The 22,170-nt window shown below is 40.5% G+C and overlaps 1 protein-coding gene across 1 annotated transcript in view; it reads left to right on the top strand.

Moving 5' to 3' along the window:
* Window positions 1-10,070: 10,070 nt before the first annotated feature.
* The window catches only part of pcp4b (Purkinje cell protein 4b), a 48,510-nt gene continuing 36,410 nt past the window's right edge, over window positions 10,071-22,170 (top strand). The window contains 1 exon segment of the mRNA NM_001146574.1: window positions 10,071-10,171. Coding sequence (NP_001140046.1) covers window positions 10,163-10,171 — 9 coding nt within the window. The 5' untranslated portion in view covers window positions 10,071-10,162.

Below are 22,170 nucleotides of genomic sequence, written 5' to 3'. Positions count from 1 at the left end.
ACAGTAGATTGCGCAAACAAAACAACCCTTGCGACATCAACCGGAATTACATGGGTCTATTATGGAACATTTTGTTGAAAACAAATATTTGAATTAGAAGAGACTGTCACTGGCAAACATGGTTACAGACACAACGACATTATACAATGAGGGAAAAAGTATTTGATCCCCTGCTGATTTTGTACGTTTGCCCACTGACAAAGAAATGATCAGTCTATAATTTTAATGGTAGGTTTATTTGAACAGTGAGAGACAGAATAACAACAAAAAAATCCAGAAAAACGCATGTCAAAAATGTTAGAAATTGATTTGCATTTTAATGAGGGAAATAAGTATTTGACCCCTCTGCAAAACATGACTTAGTACTTGGTGGCAAAACCCTTGTTGGCAATCACAGAGGTCAGACGTTTCTTGTAGTTGGCCACCAGGTTTGCACACATCTCAGGAGAGATTTTGTCCCACTCCTCTTTGCAGATCTTCTCCAAGTCATTAAGGTTTCGAGGCTGACGTTTGGCAACTCAAACCTTCAGCTCCCTCCACAGATTTTCTATGGGATTAAGGTCTGGAGACTGGCTAGGCCACTCCACGACCATAAATGTGCTTCTTCTTGAGCCACTCCTTTGTTGCCTTTGCCGTGTGTTTTGGGTCCTTGTCATGCTGGAATACCCATCCACGACCCATTTTCAATGCCCTGGCTGAGGGAAGGAGGTTCTCACCCAAGATTTGACGGTACATGGCCCCGTCCATCGTCCCTTTGATGCGGTGAAGATGTCCTGTCCCCTTAGCAGAAAAACACCCCCAAAGCATAATGTTTCCATCTCCATGTTTGACGGTGGGGATGGTGTTCTTGGGGTCATAGGCAGCATTCCTCCTCCTCCAAACACGGCGAGTTGAGTTGATGCCAAAGAGCTCCATTTTGGTCTCATCTGACCACAACATTTTCACCCAGTTGTCCTCTGAATCATTCAGATGTTCACTGGCAAACTTCAGACGGGCATGTATATGTGCTTTCTTGAGCAGGGGGACCTTGCGGGCGCTGCAGGATTTCAGTCCTTCACGGCGTAATGTGTTACCAATTGTTTTCTTGGTGACTATGGTCCCAGCTGCCTTGAGATCATTGACAAGATCCTCCCGTGTAGTTCTGGGCTGATTCCTCACTGTTCTCATGATCATTGCAACTCCACGAGGTGAGATCTTGTTCTTTTGTGTTTCTTCCATTTGCGAATAATCGCACCAACTGTTGTCACCTTCTCACCAAGCTGCTTATAGACTGATCATTTCTTTGTCAGTGGGCAAACGTACAAAATCAGCAGGGGATCAAATACTTTTTCCCCTCACTGTATAGTATCTTTTCCTCGTCAAGAAAAGAACATGAGCTAATTATAATACACAAAGTAAGAAAAACAATGAAATAATTCCAACATTGCCTAAAATTATGAAAAAGATACTAATGAGATTATCCTATAGAAGCAATAGGCCTATAACAATTAAGATGTACAAGCTATGACAAAAGGGAACAATGAGCAGATAAGAGGCAATCCATCATTTAGATTAAGACATTAATGAGCGAGCTAAAATGGATGTAGTCAATATAGCTATTGGTTCATCACTTTTGAAATGTACAGTGACATAATTCAGAACATGGGCCGTTCTTACAGTAGTCTCCCTGTACACTAAGTCAGAACCGTAGGATAAATAAAGGGGGCATATAAGCAGACAAAGTAAGCTCTTACAATATTTGATGATGACATTTTTCTAAAACAGGCTATAGGCTACATGTGCACCACCAAGTCAGAACAGTAGGCTAATTTCAGAGGGGGAAAGGAACCAAATTATTATGGTGAGGCACATGGGCTAGTAACAGCTTACTACACAACATACACTTAGTATTACTTTCTTAGCTACAGTATACATATCTCCCTGGCATAGTACATAATTTATCCAGCAGCATACAATACCTTTTTGGACTCACCGTTGTTGTGCTGTGCTCACTTGAACAGGAAGGTGGCGTGGCGGATCAAACTAGTGTCATCAAAGTCTGGAATTCTCTGGATTTATGGTGCTTTCAAGACAACTGGGAACTCGGAAAAAAACAAGGTTGAATCATTATGTCAGTGATCTTCAGGTCGGAGCTCTAGAAAGAGGCCTAAGTTCTGGACTTCGAATTTTGAGTTGGATGACCGTTCAAAACTCATTTTCCCAGTCAGAGCTTGTTTTTCCGAGTTCCCAGTTGTCTTGAACTCACTGAAGTCTGAGATTTCCTAGTTCCGAGTTTCCAGTTCTTTTGAACATGGCAGAACGTCATGCTGGATTGACAGCATGGCCAATGTATTCAACCTTTTCTGGCCCATGGTGTTGCATATAAATGTTTATTATTTTAAGCTTGGAAAATAGACCCTTTCAGACAGATGTTTTAAATCCTTAAAACCAGACATGGACCACACATCCTCTCCACTGAATAGCAGGCAGGGGAAGCAAAATAGTGATTGCTTTGCAACTCTTGCAGTTAGCCACTGACTCCTTCCAAACCACTCAATGTTGAATTTGCGATTTCATTTTTTACATTTTTACATTTTAGTCATTTAGCAGACGCTCTTATCCAGAGCGACTTACAGTTGTGAATGCATACATTTCATTCCATGCATTTTTTTGTACTGGCCCCCCGTGGGAATCGAACCCACAACCCTGGCGTTGCAAACACCATGCTCTACCAACTGAGCCAACTTGTTGTGTAATATTTACGTCTAATGGCCAATGAGCACCGATACGTTTTATCTATAATTTCTCTTCATATGACAAGGATTGAAAAGGATTTGCCAGTAGATTGTCGACGTGATTCATTATGATGGGTCCGTAATGTGTCCGCGGTCAAACGACCACCCCCATCACTGTCAAACGCTCCCAAAAACACTTCAGCGAGCAGGCCTCTAATCAACCTGGCCCGGGTATCCTGGAAGGATATTGACCTCATCATTTCAGTAGAGGATGCCTGGTTATTCTTTAAAAGTGCTTTCCTCACCAGCTTAAATAAGCATGTGCCATTTAATAAATGTAGAACTAAGAACAGATAAAGACCTTGGTTCACTCCAAACTTGACTGCCCTTGACCAGCACAAAAACATCCTGTGGCGTACTGCATTAGCATCGAATAGCCCCCATGATATGCAACTTTTCAGGGAAGTTAGGAACCAATATACACAGTCAGTTAGGAAAGCAAAGGCTAGCTTTTTCAAACAGAAATGTGCATCTTGTAGCACGCATTCCGGACACTGTAAAGTCCATGGAGAATAAGAGCACCTCCTCCCAGCTGCCCACTGCACTGAGGCTGGGAAACTGTCACCACCAATAAATCTACAACAATCGAGAATTTCAGTAAGCATTTTTCTAAAGCTGGCCATGCTTTCCACCTGGCTACCTCTACCCCGGTCAACAGCCCTGTACCCCCCGCAGCAACTTGCTCAAGCCCCACCTGCTTCTCCTTCACCCAAATCCAGATAGCTGATGTTCTGATAGAGCTGCAAAATCTGGACCCCTACAAATCAGCTGGTCTAGACAATCTGGACCTTGTTTCTGAAATTATCCGCCGCAATTGTTGCAACCCCTATTACTAGCCTGTTCAACCTCTCTTTCGTGTCGTTTGATTTCCCTAAAGATTGGAAAGCTGCTGCGGTCATCCCCCTCTTCAAAGGGGGAGACACTCGTGACCCAAACTGTTACAGACCTATATCCATCCTGCCCTGCCTTGCTAAAGTCTTCAAAAGCCAAGTTAACAAACAGATCACCGACCATTTCGAAACCCATCGTAACTTCTCCGCTATGCAATCTGGTTTCCGAGCTGGTCATGGGTGCACCTCAGCCACGCTCAAGGTCCTAAACGATATCATAACTGCCATTGATAAAAGACAGTACGTGCAGCCGTATTCATCGACCTGGCCAAGGCTTTCGACTCTGTCAATCACCGCATTCTTATCGGCAGACTCAACAGCCTTGGTTTCTCAAATGACTGCCTCGCCTGGTTCACCAACTACTTCTCAGATAGATTTCAGTGTGTCAAATCAGAGGGCCTGTTGTCTGGACCTCTGGCAGTCTCTATGGGGGTGCCACAGGGTTCAATTCTTGGGCCGACTCTTTTCTCTGTATACATCAATGATGTTGCTCTTGCTGCTGGTGATTCTCTGATCCACCTCTACGCAGACGACACCATTCTGTATACATCTGGCCCTTCTTTGGACACTGTGATAACAAACCTCCAGATGAGCTTCAATGCCATACAACACTCCTTCCATGGTCTCCAACTGCTCTTAAATGCTAGTAAAACTAAATGCATGCTCTTCAACCGATTGCTGCCTGCACCCGCCCGACTAGCATCACTACTCTGGACAGTTCTGACTTTAAATATGTGGACAACTACAGATACCTAGGTGTCTGGTTAGACTGTAAACTCTCTTTCCAGACTCACATTAAGCATCTCCAATTCAAAATTAAATCTAGAATCGGCTTCCTATTTCGCAACAAAGCCTCCTTCACTCATGCTGCCAAACATACCCTCGTAAAATTGACTATCCTACCGATCCTTGACTTCGGCGATGTCATTTACAAAATAGCCTCCAACACTCTACTCAGCAAATTGGATGTAGTCTATCACAGTGCCATCCATTTTGTCACCAAAGCCCCATATACTACTCACCACTGCAACCTGTGTGTTCTCGTTGGCTGGCCCTTGCTTGATATTCATCGCCAAACCCACTGGCTCCACTGTCACGCCCTGACCTGAGAGCCTTTTTATGTCTCCATTTAGGTTTGGTCAGGGTGTGATTTGGGTGGGCATTCTATGTCCTTTTTTCTATGTTTTTGTATTTCTTTGTTTTGGCCTGGTATGGCTCTCAATCAGGGACAGCTGTACATCGTTGTCGCTGATTGGGAGCCATACTTAGGTAGTCTGTTTTTCCATTGGGGTTTGTGGGTAGCTATTTTCCTGTTTAGTTCTTGATAACCTGACAGAACTGTTGCTAGTTGTTTTTGTTTATTTTGTAAAGTGTTCATTTTTTCTATTAAATGTCAAGATGAATACATTCTCCGCTGCACCTAGGTCCCATCCTTTCAATGGCTGTTACATTCAGGTCATCTATAAGTCTTTGCTAGGTAAAGCCCCGCCTTATCTCAGCTCATTGGTCACCATAGCAACACCCACCTGTAGCACGCGCTCCAGCAGGTATATTTGACTGGTCATCCCCACAGCCCATCTGTAAATAGCCCACCCAACTACCTCATCCCCATATTGTTATTTATTTTTGCTCTTTTGCACCCCACTATCTCTACTTGCACATTATCATCTGCACATCTTTCACTCCAGTGTTAATGCAAAATTGTAATTATTTCGCCACTATGGTCTATTTATTGCCTTACCTCCCTAATCTTGCTACATTTGCACACACTGTATATAGATTTTTCTATTGTGTTATTGACTGTACGTTTGTTTATCCCATGTGTAACTGTGTTGTTGTTTTTGTCTCACTGATTTGCTTTATCTTGGCCAGGTCGCAGTTGGAAATGAGAACTTGTTCTCAACTGGCCTACCTGGTTAAACAAATGTGAAATAAATAAAATAAAATAAAATTATGACTGCTTGTCTAGCTTGCTAGCTAAGATTTTGAAAGTATGATGTTGACATGATCCGTCCAATCAAAGCTACGGTAGCTATAATGTTATTTGACGTCATTTTATATGTGGCCAATGACCTTGGGCCTTCTTGGATGGGAACTTCTAATGTAAATCTTTGGCAGCACTCAAGGGGGCTTGAACTGCCTAGCTCTTCCTGTAGATTTTGCGGTGACGTAGTATCCCCATGAGTGACAGAACATTGAGCCAATCACGGCACAATTAGAGAAGATGACCAATGCCTACGCTCTGTATTTTCTGCTGGCTGCCCCTCTACCACAGAAAGCACTGAGTTAGGCTGAAACACCTACATTTTGGAGCTGCCTTACTTACGAAAGCAAGAAAGAGACCGTGTGTATGCGGCTTTATTCAGTCAATAAATGTGTTTTTACATTGTTCGCTAACTGATATGTGATACAAATTAATGCCAAATTAACTTGCAAAACAGAAGAAAAAAATCTAATTTAAAAAATCTGTATTTTTAGCTAAAGTGCCCCACCTAGCCTGAATGACAGGTTGCTGCTGTATAGACAGGGAAGCTATGACCAATTATGATAGTAATAAAACAGCATATGGGTGTTGTTCATTCAACTGTTTTCTACAGTATTTAAACTTGGCTCATACATGCATATGAGGCTGGTTAGACCAGGAGGTTGTATTATGCAATAACATCCCACACAGTCAACAAGGGCATGCAGTTACATTTCAGGTATATAAGTACCTTGCTCAAAGGCATATGGACAGAATTTATACTTAGTTGGCTCGGGGATTCAAACCACCAAGTTTTCGGTTACTGGCCCAACACGCTTAACTGCTAGGCTACCTGCTGTCTCTCTGTTAGCTCTTGTCTTTGTTACTCTGTTCCTCCACTCTTCTGCAGCGTAAGGTGAGCTCTTTCTGCTGGAGATAAAAAGAGAAGCTGTCTATTTATGGTCTAACAGTTTCCTCTGGCTCGTGTATTAAAGAGGAGATTGATTCTGAACCGTGTCTGAGCCAGGAGCATCTGACTTGAGACCAATGCTTTTATCTTACCTGGGAATGAGAGGAGCAGTGCTCACACGCACGTACAGCGCCCACACACACACGCACACACACATACGTACACACACGCCTCTGAAATAGACACTCTATGCAATCCACTGAGGGATGAGCAATGCTCAGAACTAACTAAGCAAATACAATCAAATACAATGCTATCCCTTAAAATACATTATGGAGGTCACACTTCATGTTTACAAACACAAAGGTGAGATATGAAGGATAAATATGCAAAGTTATTAATGAAGAGCTAAGCCTCCTACATTATCATCATAAACTCATTGTGGGGTACAAGACATTTAGTACCTTTGAGAACTGGGGTTTCTCATTGGCACATAGTGAATATGAATGTCCTTTGGCTTCTCTTTTCATGTATGATAATAAGGACGATATGCATATTTACAATGACAACCTACACCGGCCAAACCCTAACGACGCTGGGCCAATTGTCCACCACCCTATGGGACTCCCAATCACAGCCAGTTGTGATACAGCCTGTAATCAAACCAGGGTCTGTAGTGACACCTCTAGCACGTAGATGCAGTGCCTTAGACCGCGGTGCCATTCGGGAGCCCATATGGGTCTCACTGGATGGAAATGGATAGATATTTCCTCTAGATGAGGTGATGCCCTCATCAAAAGGACACAGACAAGAGGCCTCGGCTACATTTGTAATCATTCTCCGTTCCATCTGTCATCACTCTTCAGGGACTACACTGGCACTCTGATGACAGGCCCGGTCTCAGGATGCTACAGTATCTATAGGAGGACAGACTCATTGTAATGGCTGGAATGGAATTAATGGAACTGAGTCAAACACACGGTTTCCATATGTTTGATGTGTTTGATACGGTTCCATTTATTCCATTCCAGCCATTACAATGAGCCCATAATCTTATAGCTCCTCCCACCAGCCTGTTCTGCTGTACACCCTTACAGTGAAAACCAACTACAAAGGCACTGAGAATATTGCTCATCCGCAATTCCTCCATGTCAAATATTATTTCTGTTAAAGAAAAAGAAACAAAGAGATGAGTGTGAATGGGAGCATGCTAAATGTGGGTGAAATCTTTCCTTCCCTATTGAGTGAATGGAATTTGCCATGGCTTCATTTCTGTCCATTATGTTCAGAGATAAACATTTACAGCTTTGAAGCAAATTATAATGATTATAAAGGGGGGTGGGTGGGGTGTAGTAATAGTGGATGTTTTCATGCCAATAGGCCTATATGCAATGGCATGCAATGGCGTTGAGGACTAGCCTACTAATAATCATAATAATATGACAAATAACATCAGAGTTTTTCAATCCCTTAGCAGAATTGTTTGGGGAAATGTCCTGATTGTCAAACAGTTGATATAGCTAGTCATAATATGAATTACCATATCCTTATAACACCAAGAAAACTGTCCAAAAGAAAAATCCCTTTAAACACAATTGTCTCTCTGACTCTACCAATTCAATCTAAACCCTGTGACTGAGGATTTGCCAAAGGAATTCTAACTGATTCTGAACAAAAATGGCAAATACAGTTTTATGTCTGAGTTCACCTCAGAGATTCTGTGAAGCCATAAAACTCAAACACTCAAGCATGGTGAGATAATGCGGAACTTTGTACAATTTACTCTCATTAACTCTCTGATGCAGGTGTTCAAACCTCTCAACACAACCTATAGCCTAGTCTTTAAATCAAAGTAAAAGTATAAAATGTACTAGCCTACATACAGTACCAGTCAAAAGTTTGGACACCTACTCATGTACTCATGACAGGGTTTTTCTTTATTTTTACTATTTTCTACATTGTAGAATAATAGTGAAGACATCAAAACTATGAAATAAGACATATTTAATCATGTATTAACCCAAAAAGTGTTAAAAAAAAAACAAATTATAATTGAGATTCTTCAAAGTTGCTTTGATGACAGCTTTGCACACTCTTGGCATTCTCTCAACCAGCTTCATGAGGTAGTCACCTGAAATGCATTTCAATTAACAGGTGTGCCTTGTTAAAAGTTCATTTGTGGAATTTCTTTCCTTTTTAATGCGTTTGAGCCAATCAGTTGTGTTGTGACAAGGTAGGGGGGTATACAGAAGATAGCTCTATTTGGTAAAAGACCAAGTCCATATTATGGCAAGAACAGCTCAAATAAGCAAAGAGAAATGACAGTCCATCATTACTTTAAGACATGAAGGTCAGTCAATGCGGAAAATTTGAAGAACTTTGAAGGTTTCTTCAAGTGCAGTCGCAAAAGCCATCAAGCACAATGATGAAACTAGCTATCATGAGGACCGCCACAGGAACGGAAGACCCAGAGGCCGGTAACTCTAATGAACGTATCCTCTGCTGCAGAGGATACGTTCATTAGAGTTACCAGCCTCAGAAATCGACAATTAACTGCACCTCAGAAATTGCAGCCCAAATAAATGCTTCACAGAGTTAAAGTAACAGAAACTTCTCAACATCAACTGTTCAGAGGAGACTGCGTAAATCAGGCCTTCATGGTCGAATTGCTGCAAAGAAACCACTACTAAAGGACACCAATATTAAGAAGAGACTTGCTTGGGCCAATAAACACGTGCAATGGACATTAGACTGGTGGAAATCTGTCCTTTAGTCTGATGAGTCCAAAACATACCTCCAGGTGTAAGGGCTATTTGACCAAAAAGGAGAGTGATGGAGTGCTGCATCAGATGACCTGGTCTCCACAATCACTCAACCTCAACCCAATTGAGATGGTTTGGGATGAGGTAGACTGCAGAGTGAAGGAAAAGTAGCCAACGTATGTGGGAACTCCTTCAAGACTGTTTGAAAAGTATTCCAATTGACTACCTCATGAAGCTGGTTGAGAGAATGCCAAGAGTGATCAAAACTGTCAAGGCAAAGGGTGGCTACTTTGGGTGGAATACTTTTTTGCTTAGTACATGACTCCATATGTGTTATTTCATAGTGTTGATGTCGTCACTATTATTCTACAATTTAGAAAATAGTAAAATAAAGAAAAACCCTTGAATGAGTATGTGTGTCCAAACTTTTGACTGGTATTGTATGTGTCAAGAAAGCCGGATACATTGTCGTTCCTGCGGTCTGCGTATGATGCGATGCGCAATGATGAAATAATGACTTCGATTTAAAAAAAATAAAACATTCATTAAATGCCTCCCCCTGTTTTAATTCATAACCTAACGTTTGTCAGAAAGAATCAGAAGCCCTGTTTTATTATAATAAAAAAAAGCTTTCACAGTCTATGAATATTTCAAGAAGTTGGGTGGTGACTTGTGAGACAAATTTGCCGACGGCATTCCTATTGGTTTAGTGGGAGCGTGATGACACTGAGGACTTCGGCATAATATTTTATAAAGCTTCTCTGTCCGTGGTGAGCCATTGCGAAAAAGACGACAGTTAACTCCTAATAGGTGAACTCAAGCGTTGGAAACCGAGAGCAACCTCGAGATTACTACTGTACATCATGAGTGAGGTAGGATCATTTTATATTTTGAATGGACATCTTTAGAATGAAGTATTTACACACGAGCACAGCTCTTGTGTGAATAGCCTAGTTCTGAATAAATTGAAATACATAAGATAGGTATCTTTCAATATTCCTCATGCTCCATAACCGACAGATTGCTACAGTACTACCAAATGATGTGGTTTATTTACCTTGAATCCACTGATGCTGCGAACAGACATGATCCACGTTTGCAGAATTCTATGCTGCACCATAACGTCTGTACTATCCTCAACTCACCTGCGGTTTACAAAGGTTTATATGGGTTTACGAGTAGACTAAAAAACTTTAGCCTACCCTTCATTCATGGGCACTGAGTTGCAATATGACCACGAAACTCTTGTTTATGACTTTACAATAGATATGTCAGAAGCCTAATTGTTTTTCGATTAAATGTGACATACGCGGGAACTGTGCCAATTGGAACAGGTTTTAAGTAATTGTTGCATGGACAGGTGAATTCCGGGTGCCTAGAGTATAGTAATTAATTTCCAGTCTTAGGCTAATGAGTGTATTGAGAATATCACAGTTCAAAATGTCTTATGAAGAGGAACTTTTATTAAGATACAATGTCAATGATTCCGCACCATGAATTGCAATGGCCAATATAATATAGCACCATGTAAACATGTCTTAACCATTTCCTTGAGGAACAAATAACTTGATGACTGCCATTAATGTTTCTTATCATTCATTCGAGAACGAATTATCTTTTCCTCTCAATTCATATAAGCTACTGTACCACTGGCAGTCTATATGTTAGGTGATGAATGAGATGGTTACTGGTTACTGGCTACTCAATATACAGCACGGTCATAGGCAACACGAGCACTTCCAACTTCACAGGGGTTTACAGCTTGGAATGGAAAACTGCTGTTAGGTTTTCCCACAGCTAACTGGCCTCTGATCCTTAGTCACAGATGTTCTGGCTTGATTCATTTCAAAGTGGTTGGAGGGGGATATTAATAGCCATTTTTGCGGCCAGCGCAAGAACATTTTATCAGGCAGAGTTTCAAAAGTTCGTTATTGAATATTCACACATTGGTGGAGGTCACCAATCCCTTTTGCAGCTATGGTGTTAATAGCTTGCCTATATGTGACAATGTCATAAACTTTAGTGTTAATAGAGTTTCATAATGCCATAAACTTTGGCACTGTGCACATTACAGTGTTAAAGGTCCAATGCAGCTGTTTTTATCTCAATATTAAATTATTTCTGGGTAACAATTAAGTACCTTACTGTGATTGTTTTCAATAAAAAATGTTTTAACTAGGCAAATCAGTTAAGAACAAATTCTTATTTTCAATGACAGCCGGTTACTAGTTCAACGCTCTAACCACTAGGCTATCTGCCTCCCCTTAAAATTGTCTATACTGTTGAGCGATTAGTGCTTTCTGACGTCGTTTCGGTTGAATTATGCAAAAATAATTACGGTTTTTGATTTCGGTATAACATTAGATTTTTTTACATCAAAGCAATGAAATATAGCTTTTTTTATGTAGCATTCAATTGCCAAAACTTTGAAAATATTCCATTGTTTCTGTTAGGTCTACATTGGGTAGACATCAATAGAAAAATAGGAAATTACTATAAAATAATACAATATTTCAGTTGTGTATATTACTTTATTTGATTACTTTATTATCAAAAAATTCCTTAAAGTCATCTCATCTCTGTTCAGGCAGTAGCAGTCTGTCAGCCAAACCTAATGTTATCTATGTGCTGCCCATACTGCACTGTCTTTAGTCATCCTATTTAGCTAGCCTGCCTAATTAGCCTATGCTGCAGCGTTGTCAAATGTAATTTTTTTAACTAATTCTTCAAAGTAGAGAAGGCATACTTTCACGAACTGTCTCTGTCCCTCTCGTTGTTGTTGTGTACATTACTCTCTCATGCGGTCTGTGTGTTTCTAACCTAATACAGCAGGCATAAAAGTGTATCCGTCCAGAGATCTGTATATAATGATGGATGCTCATGTCTCCGCCCTAAAAATGGGAGTCGTTGTCCCAAAGACAGGAAGGCAGGCGACAGATTTAGGTCCAAAATAAGCCTACAGAAACGCATTGGGCTTATTTTGGACAGATTTGGGCGAGAATGAAAGCTCTCGCTTTGTCTCTTTCTCTCTAATCCATCTCCGCCCGAGACTGAAAAACTGGTTAATTAGTTAATTACCACGTTTCTGAGCTGAACTAGGTTGAATATTTGCTTAATGAAAACTCCCTTCAGTCCAGCGTCCCACATAGTTCTTGACTTGATTTCTGTCGTGAATGATTTGATTTCTCTCTAGAGCTCACAAAAAAAGCTGAACTTAATGGAATTGAAGTAATTGAACAGATGTCGGTCAATTAGTTGTTTAATAACCCACAAAAAATGAAATGTCGGTTAATCGCTCATCAGAAATGGTCAAAAATAACCCAAAACTGCTTCTTAGCAAGAGCAATTTCTCAATAAACAATTTTGCTAGGACTGTCTGGGAGTGGTCTGAATGGGCAGGGGAAAACAGAATACTAGCAGAGAGGCTTGGAACTCTCTTTCTTATTGGTCTGTTAACTAATTTACTGCCTGGTGATGTCAAAACTCCATCCCACCAAAACAGGCTGAAAACAACCCTTACATTAAAAGGGCATTATCATAATTTTTACAATTTCACAGTATTATTCCAACCTCATAGTGTGTAAATATATATAAAACACAGATAAATCACGTTTTTCACTGCACTGGGCCTTTAAGTAATTTGACTGACAGCATGCAATACACATATTTGCTGACCTAATGTTGAATAACCGTGTTGTAATGGTGTTTTCCATGCTTTGTCCACCCATATACTCTTTACATACTGTAATAAGCTATAGCTATATCCCATCCAAGTATCTGACATTTTGTTAGTTTGAATTGGGACACAAGTATTATGAATTGTCTGTCAGCTTATTGTCTGTAAAGTCAGATGTTCAGCTCTCAGTTCTGCTGAGAAGTCAGTCACAATTGTGGAAAAATAAAGAGTGAAAGATTAAAGAAGGCTTTTCTGCCACCCAGAGAATTAACAGGCTTTGTGCTCTTACTGTGACATTCTGTCTTCAGAACATGAATGACAAGTTAGCATTTGAGTTTACTCACACATTTAGGCTGGTAGCACACAGACTCTGGGGTAGACTGAAGCGAGGATGACACTGTCACTTTACGGACATTTTGTGCTGAAAATACCATCTGAGTTGTGGAAGAAACCCGCTGGGCGTGTGTGCCCGTGCATGTGCGCGCCTGTGCCCAACCGTGTATGTGTGTCCGCCCGTGTGTGTGTGTGTGTGTGTGTGTGTGTGTGTGTGTGTGTGTGTGTGTGTGTGTGTGTGTGTGTGTGTGTGTGTGTGTGTGTGTGTGTGTGTGTGTGTGTGTGTGTGTGTGTGTGTGTGTGTGTTGAGGTTGCCTGAGAGCACTGTGATCCCTGAAAATCTGCATCAGCAGCAGACTGTTAACCTCTCCAGACACTGTGGATACTCTCTTAAGACTAGAGGTTGACCGATTATGATTTTTCAATACTGATACCGATTATTGGAGGACCAAAAAAAGCCGATACCGATTAATCTGCCAATTTTTTATATATATATTTGTAATAATGACATTTACAACAATACTGAATGAACACTTATTTTAACTTAATATAATACATCAATAAAATCAATTTAGTCTCAAATAAATCATGAAACATGTTCAATTTGGTTTAAATAATGCAAAAACAAAGTGTTGGAGAAGAAAGTAAAAGTGCCTTATGTGCCATGTAAAAAAGCTAACGTTTAAGTTCCTTGCTCAGAACATGAGAACATATGAAAGCTGGTGGTTCCTTTTAACATGAGTCTTCAATATTCCCAGATAAGAAGTTTTAGGTTGTAATTATTATTGGACTATTTCTCTCTATACCATTTGTATTTCATATACCTTAGACTATTGGATGTTCTAATAGGTACTTTAGTATTGCCAGCCTAATCTCGGGAGTTGATAGGCTTCAAGTCATAAACAGCGCAATGCTTGAAGCACAGCGAAGAACTGCTGGCATATGCACGAAAGTGCTGTTTGAATGAATGCTTACGAGCCTGCTGCTGCCTACCACCGCTCAGTCAGACTGCTCTATCAAATCATAGACTTAATTATAATATAATAACACACAGAAATACGAGCCTTAGGTCATTAATATGGTCAAATCCGGAAACTATCATTTCGAAAACAAAACGTTTATTCTTTCAGTGAAATACGGAACTGTTACGTATTTTATCTAACGAGTGGCATCCCTAAGTCTAAATATTGCTGTTACATTGTACAACCTTCAATGTTATGTCATAATTACGTAAAATTCTGGCAAATACATTTGTTAGGAAGTAATGGTCTTCACACAGTTCGCAATGAGCCAGGCGGCCCAAACTGCTGCATATACCCTGACTCTGCTTGCACAGAACGCAAAAGTGACAATTTCCCTAGTTAAAAGAAATTCATGTTAGCAGGCAATATTAACTAAATATGCAGGTTTAAAAATATATACTTGTGTATTGATTTTAAGAAAGGGATTGATGTTTATTGTTAGGTACACATTGGTGCAACTACAGTGCTTTTTTCGCGAATGCGCTTGTTAAATCATCACCCGTTTGGCGAAGTAGGCTGTGATTCAATGATAAATGAACAGGCACCGCATCGATTATATGCAACGCAGGACAAGCTAGATAAACTAGTAATATCATCAACCATGTATAGTGAACTAGTGATTATGTTAAGATTGATAGTTTCTTATAAGATACATTTAATGCTAGCTAGCACCTTACCTTGGCTCCTTGCTGCACTCGCATAACAGGTAGCCAGCCTGCCATGCAGTCTCCTCATGGAGTGCAATGTAATTGGCCATAATCGGTGTCCAAACATGCCGATTACCGATTGTTATGAAAACTTGAAATCGGCCCTAATTAATGGGTCATTCCGATTAATCGGTCGACCTCCACTTAAGACACAGGCTAAGGGAGGCTTCCAGTCTAACAATGCCCTGGGACAGGAAGCTGCTCCAAGTTAACACGAGAACAAGCAGAGGTTATTCAAGTGCATATTTATTTACAGTCTAGTGCTCTTCATTTCTAATTTCTTATTGTTAGTTTGGTTTCAAAATTTTGATTTGGAAAGGAAATGAAAGGAATTTGCCTCATTGTGCTTAGGCTATAGTTGTTTATTTAGCTTTGTTCATCACAATGAAAATTAAATGTTTATAGTACACAACAGGAATTATAATGGGTGTTGAATTATTGGAAGCTTGCCAGCCCTGAACTACGGGAAATGAAACGTCCCTTGTAAGATATGCGAGGCAACCTGAGCCTCCCATCTCCCGCTGATTCAGAGAAGTGTAATTGCGGTGAGGATACGTCCAGTGCGGTTGGTGTACAGAATTCAAAGAGGTTTTTCTGCTTAGTTGATGTGTTTTGTCAGGCTCATGCAGAGCAGAGTTGTTCTGAATCAAAGTCAGCTGCCTCTCCCCCCACCAAGTTTGGCATGAAGCCAGTAATTGAAGCACAGCAGCAGCACGTTCTGGATGGAATAGCCTAGCACTGGTCAGTAATGCAGCACTTTGCTCTCTCCCCCTCCTCTCATCCCCTCCCATCGTCCACACGTACTTCCTCTCAGCATATTGTAAAAGTGCACAACTCTGGGCTATTGTTTTGACAGCGTGTGAAAGGCTGTCAACAAAATATATTTCATAGCCAGGCTTTTAGTCTAGTGAATCTACTTTTCAGTTATCAGGGATTAAACATTCAGCTGAATAACCTGAATGTCAAGAGCTTTCGACTTGTCAAAATAATGAAATTATGAAAAGACAAGCTGGTCTGAAAACTATCATTCTCTGGGGCGATGGAGGACTATTATTGGGAAATGCTGATGTAGCTACTTTCCCAATACTCCCAGTCTTTCCATTACCTAGAGCAGGGCTCTCCAACCCTGTTCCTGGAGAGCTACCCTCCTGTAGGTTTTCAGTCCAACCCGAGTTGTAACTAGAATCAGGTGCGCTAGATTAGGGTTGGAGCAAAAACCTACAGGACAGTAGCTCTCCAGAAACAGGGTTGGAGTCCTGACCTAGAGTGGAGTCTATGTGTACTGTAAATTACTGACACACAAAAAAACCTTTATGGCTGAGTCGGTTGATGTGCAACACACAGCTCCACTCAAACAATTGGCCAATCAATCATACCTGTACATCCTATACGACCTGTTGCTTGGCCTCATAAAGCATGTTCCTATCTTTTGTGGCCCCCGTTTTATGAGGAAGATAGATACCATCGTCTCCTCGTTTGTGTGTAATGACAAAGCTCTTTTAGAAAAAATCCAACATTACTTCAGGGAGGATAAACTCCTTACTAGACTCATTTTCCGTCCATTTTGAATCGCATTAAGACATCAATGCACATTTGCCTGTAATCCAATATCATTGCAACATACATGTACAGTAGCACCATGAATCGTAACATCTTACTGTCAAATCATCAGTGTCAGTGGTCATGGGTGTTATCCTCCTGCATACAGGGTTCCAACTCATTTCCTATTCGGAACAGAACAATCAAATGAACTGCAGGATATTCTTGGATCTTATTCATCTTACCTCAGCACCTCCCCTCCACATCTTAGTATATGCTTATTAAGATCAAAGAGGTCTTGTATCACAGTGCTGTAACCTAATGCAGCAACACAGACGTGTTCGATGCTGAAGTCAGTGTACAGTATGTGCAGGAACTTGGTGTGTTCTTATTAGAGGTCGACCGATTATGATTTTTCAACGCCGGTACCGATTATTGGAGGACCAAAAAAGCCGATACCGATTAATCTGCCGATTTTATTTATTTGTAATAATGACAATTACAACAATACTGAATGAACACTTATTTTAACTTAATATAATACATAAATAAAATCAATTTAGCCTCAAATAAATAATGAAACATGTTCAATTTGGTTTAAATAATGCAAAAATAAAGGGTTGGAGAAGAAAGTAAAAGTGCCTTATGTGCCATGTAAGAAAGCTAACGTTTAAGTGCCTTGCTCAGAACATGGGAACATATGAAAGCTGGTGGTTCCTTTTAACATGAGTCTTCAATATTCCCAGGTAAGAAGTTTTAGGTTGTAGTTATTATTGGACTATTTCTCTCTATACAATTTGTATTTCATATACCTTTGACTATTGGATGTTCTTATAGGCACTTTAGTATTGCCAGTGTAACAGTATAGCTTCTGTCCCTCTCCTCGCTCCTACCTGGGCTCGAACCAGGAACACATCGACAACAGCCACCCTCGAAGCAGCGTTACCCATGTAGAGCAAGGGGAACAACTACTCCAAGTCTCAGAGCGAGTGACGTTTGAAACGCTATTAGCGCGCACCCGCTAACTAGCTAGCCATTTCACATCGGTTACACCAGCCTAATCTTGGGAGTTGACAGGCTTGAAGTCATAAACAGCGCAATGCATTGCGAAGAGCTGCTGGCAAAACGCACGAAAGTGCTGTTTGAATGAATGCTTTCGAGCCTGCTGGTGCCTACCACCGCTCAATCAGATTGCTCTATCAAATCATAGACTTAATTATAATATAATAAACACACAGAAATACGAGCCTTAGGTCATTAATATGGTCGAATCCGGAAACTATCATCTCGAAAACAAAACGTTTTTTCTTTCAGTGAAATACGGAACCGGTCCGTATTTTATCTAACGGGTGGCATCCCTAAGTCTAAATATTCCTGTTACATTGCACAATCTTCAATGGTATGTCATAATTATGTAAAATTCTGGCAAATTTGTTTGCAACGAGCCAGGCAATGAACGCAAGAGCAGTGACCCATATTTATGTTAGCAGGCAATATTAACTAAATATGCAGGTTTAAAAATATATACTTGTGTATTGATTTTAAAGAAAGGCATTGATGTTTATGGTTAGGTACATTGGTGCAACGACAGTGCTTTTTTCGCAAATACGCTTGTTAAATCATCACCCGTTTGTCGAAGTAGGCTGTGATTCGATGAGAAATTAACAGGCACCGCATCGATTATATGCAACGCAGGACACGTTAGATAAACTAGTAATATCATCAACCATGTGTAGTTAACTAGTGATTATGTTAAGATTGATAGTTTTTTATAAGATAAGTTTAATGCTAGCTAGCAACTTACCTTGGCTTCTTGCTGCCCTCGCGTAACAGGTAGTCAGCCGCCATGCAGGCTCCTCGTGGAGTGCAATGTAAGGCAGGTGGTTAGAGCGTTGGACTAGTAACCAGAAGGTTGCAAAAACGAATCCCCCCTGAACAAGGCAGTTAACCCCCGTTCCTAGGCCGTCATTGAAAATAAGAATGTGTTTTTAATCTGACTTGCCTAGTTAAATAAAGGTGTAAAAAAATAATAAAAAATTGGCAAATCGGTGGCCAAAAATTCCGATTACCGATTGTTATGAAAACTTGAAATCGGCCTTAATTAATCGGCCATTCCGATTAATCGATCGACCTCTAGTTCTTATGTGAGGGTTTTTCTCACCTCAAATTTTTACGACCTGCAACACTTTTGAACAAGTCTGCCCAGCTGTAGAATGGATAGGGAAGCTAATTACGTGACAGTAAATTAGCATAAGCTCAGCCCAGATCTATCCTGCCAGGTCATTACCACATGTTCCAGCTCCATGGAGTATTAGAGTTCTTAATATCTAAAGAAAGCTGCCAATTATTTTGAGGACTGCAGTGAGAGACCATATGCCGTGTTCCACCAATTTGCATTTGCCTCTCCTTATTTCCTATTTCAGAGTAAATCCAAGATTCCTTGATGTTCATTCATCGAAAAAGCTGTTTAAATCCACTTTAAGGGACAATAGGAATTTGACACTCCTTCAATAACCCCAAAACATTTAAACTTGGATGACAGAGGTGTCGTGCGATATTCACTACCCCTAAATCTACAGACAATGTGACCAGGCTAGGATTGAATTTAAGAGACCTTAGCTGGAAGACCTGGCGGGTTTACTAGAATTGCTTGGCTTTGCTTGAAAAACAAGTGAATCACTTATATAGGTCCATCTATAAAAGCATCCTCCCTTTCTGCAGATACTATCAGTTTGCATGATGGCAGACATGCCAAATAGGATCTTTCAGCGAGGAGAAATAGTATTTCACTCAGTTCATGAACCCATCTAGATACCCACCTCCCTATCTATTCATGACCAAAATCACATTACGGTTCATACAGTGCCTTCAGAGAGTATTCATACCCCTTGACTTATTCCACGTTGTGTTGTGTTTTTTCTCACCCATCTACACACAATACCCCATAATGACAAAGTGAAACATGTTTTTTTAAATTTGTGCTAATTTATTGGAAATGAAATACAGAAATATTCACACCCCTGAGTCAATACTTTGTAGAAGTACCTTTGGTTGCGATTACTGATGTGTCTTTCTGGGTATGTCTCTAAGAGCTTTCCACAGCTGGATTGTGCAATATTTTCTCATGATTATTCTCAAAATTCTTCAAGCTCTCAAATAGGTTTTTGATCATTGCTAGACAACCATTTTCAGGTCTTGCCATAGATTTTCAAGTAGATTTAAGTCAAACTGTAACTCGGCCACTCATGAATATTCACTGTCTTCTTTGTAAGCAACTCCAGTGTAGATTTGGCCTTGTGTTTTAGGTTATTGATCTGCTGAAAGGTGAATTAATCTCCCAGTGTCTGGTGGAAAGCAGACTGAACCAGGTTTTCCTCTAGGATTTTGCCTGTGGTTAGCTCCATTCCGTTTCTTTTTTATCCTGAAAAACTCACCAGTCTTTAACGATTACAAGCATACCCATAACATGATGCAGCCACCACTATACTTGCAAATATGGAGAGTGGTACTCAGTAATGTGTTGTATTGGATTTGCCCCAAACATAACACTTTGTATAACTGTTTTAAAGTCACCATTGGCCTCGGGGTGAAATCCCTGAGGGGTTTCTTTCATCTCCGGCAACTGAGTTAGGAAGGACGTCTTTATCTTTGTAGTGACTGGGTGTATTGATACACCATCCAATGTGTAATTAATAACTTCACCATGCTAAAAGGGATAGCATTGCGAGGCATTGGAAAACCTCCCTGGTTTTTGTGGTTGAATCTGTGTTTGAAATTCACTGCTTCAACTAATGGACCTTACAGATAATTGTATGTGTGGGGTACAGAGATAAAAAAAATCATGTTAACTATTATTGAACATAGAGGCCATGCAGCTTATTGTGTGACTTGTTAAGCACATTTTTACTCCTGAACTTATTTAGGCTTGCCATAACAAAGGGGTTGAGTACTTATTGACTCAAGACTTAATATGTTATTATTTGTAAAAATGTAAAAAAAAAACACAGTTCCACTTTGACATTATGGGGTATTGTGAGTAGGCCAGTGGCAACAAATCTAAATGTAATCAATATTAAATTCAGGCTAGAACACAACAAAATGTGGAAAAAGTCAAGAGGTGTGAATAGTTTCTGTATGGATAGAATCACAGAGGACCCGTAAAGTTTTAATCTGATTATGACAGCCCCCCAATAATTGCCATCCTCCTGATTTCAGACTGTGCGTTTCTATCTTCCTCTTCCCTCTAATTCTGTACTGGCATCTTCACACATCATTGCACTCCCATTCCCCAGATTGGATTGCTTTATGCTACTCAAGAGGCCTTGCAGAGCAACCGGGCAGGCTAGCAGCAATCAGATTGGACACATCCTGCCATGAGCTACTGTAGATCAACTGTTTTATTGTCTTTCAGTTTGCAATTTGTTACTTTCCTGCTACAGTTTGATGTATCGTTTTTAATAACTGGGTTGGGGGGAGGGGTCTCTACTGAATGGGTCTGTTTGGCTCAGTTAGGGTAGAGACGTTCAGCTGTGATCAGTAAAGCTATTCTTTTGTGTGGAAAAGGGAATTTGAGAATAATAATTTGCATTCATCTACCTATATTACCATGAGCTGAGATAGGATAGAGTACAGGGAAATCAGATTTGGCACAGAGATATCAGATTTGAAGGCACTTTTTCAGATTTTCTCTGAACACTTTTCATCCTAGTTCAAGGGTTTGCACTGTAATCGATTCAAGTAGGAGACTGCTGGTAGTCGAAGGCTTTACCAAGAGTTCAGAAAGCAGTTATTTAATCTTCAAAGCACAGGCTGTATCTTAGGGTACAAATCTGCATATATGGACCAGGCCAGAGTTAAAGGATAAGCAGCACATCCCAATCTCTCCAGATTGATTGCCTTCAAGAGACTGGAGGGCGGCCGCTTCTCTCTACTCTACAATATTAAGCTGCTTTAGGGGATACTTTTGTTGCAGGCCTGGATTAGGGGACTTTTGTGGATTGTATAGAATAGATGCTCTGCTGTTGTATTGTGTGGCCTCCCACATTGCCAGACTGATACTCGGGACAGTGTGTACAACAGGCAGGCAGAGAAAGCTGAGAGATCTTCCTTCTCTAATGACACACGGGTTAAATAGGCTTAGCCTGTCCAAATGGCAACGTCCCGCTGCCGGGATAAAGTGCAACATCTCAAGAATACATTTTTACCCTGACCATGATTTTATGGGGAAGCTAAGCAGAACCCCCCCCGGATTATTACTGTTGAAATGTTGGGTGATGTAACTGACACAGATGGTTAGAATCCAGGAAACATTTAGCCTTATTCTAAACCTAGTGGAAAACAATATTTGTGTCATTTTTCGCTAATATCTGGGGGTTTTTCCAACACATGGAAAGTAAATAGTTCATATACTATCTAGACCAGGTATTCCCAAACTGGGGTACGTGTATCCCCAGGGGTATGCAACTCAATGCCGTCTGGGGTACGCCAAATAAAAATGTGATTCACCTAAAAAATAAACACTTCAGTGAAAATGGTTAACTTTCTTAAAGCAAGGCCCCTGAACTCTCGTGTATTTTCTGCATTATGCATTGATA

The sequence above is a fragment of the Salmo salar genome, chromosome 09 (genome assembly GCF_965601325.2).
Source record: "Salmo salar chromosome 09, fSalSal1, whole genome shotgun sequence".
NCBI lineage: Eukaryota > Metazoa > Chordata > Actinopteri > Salmoniformes > Salmonidae > Salmo > Salmo salar.
This window is presented reverse-complemented; position numbering and strand designations above follow the sequence as displayed.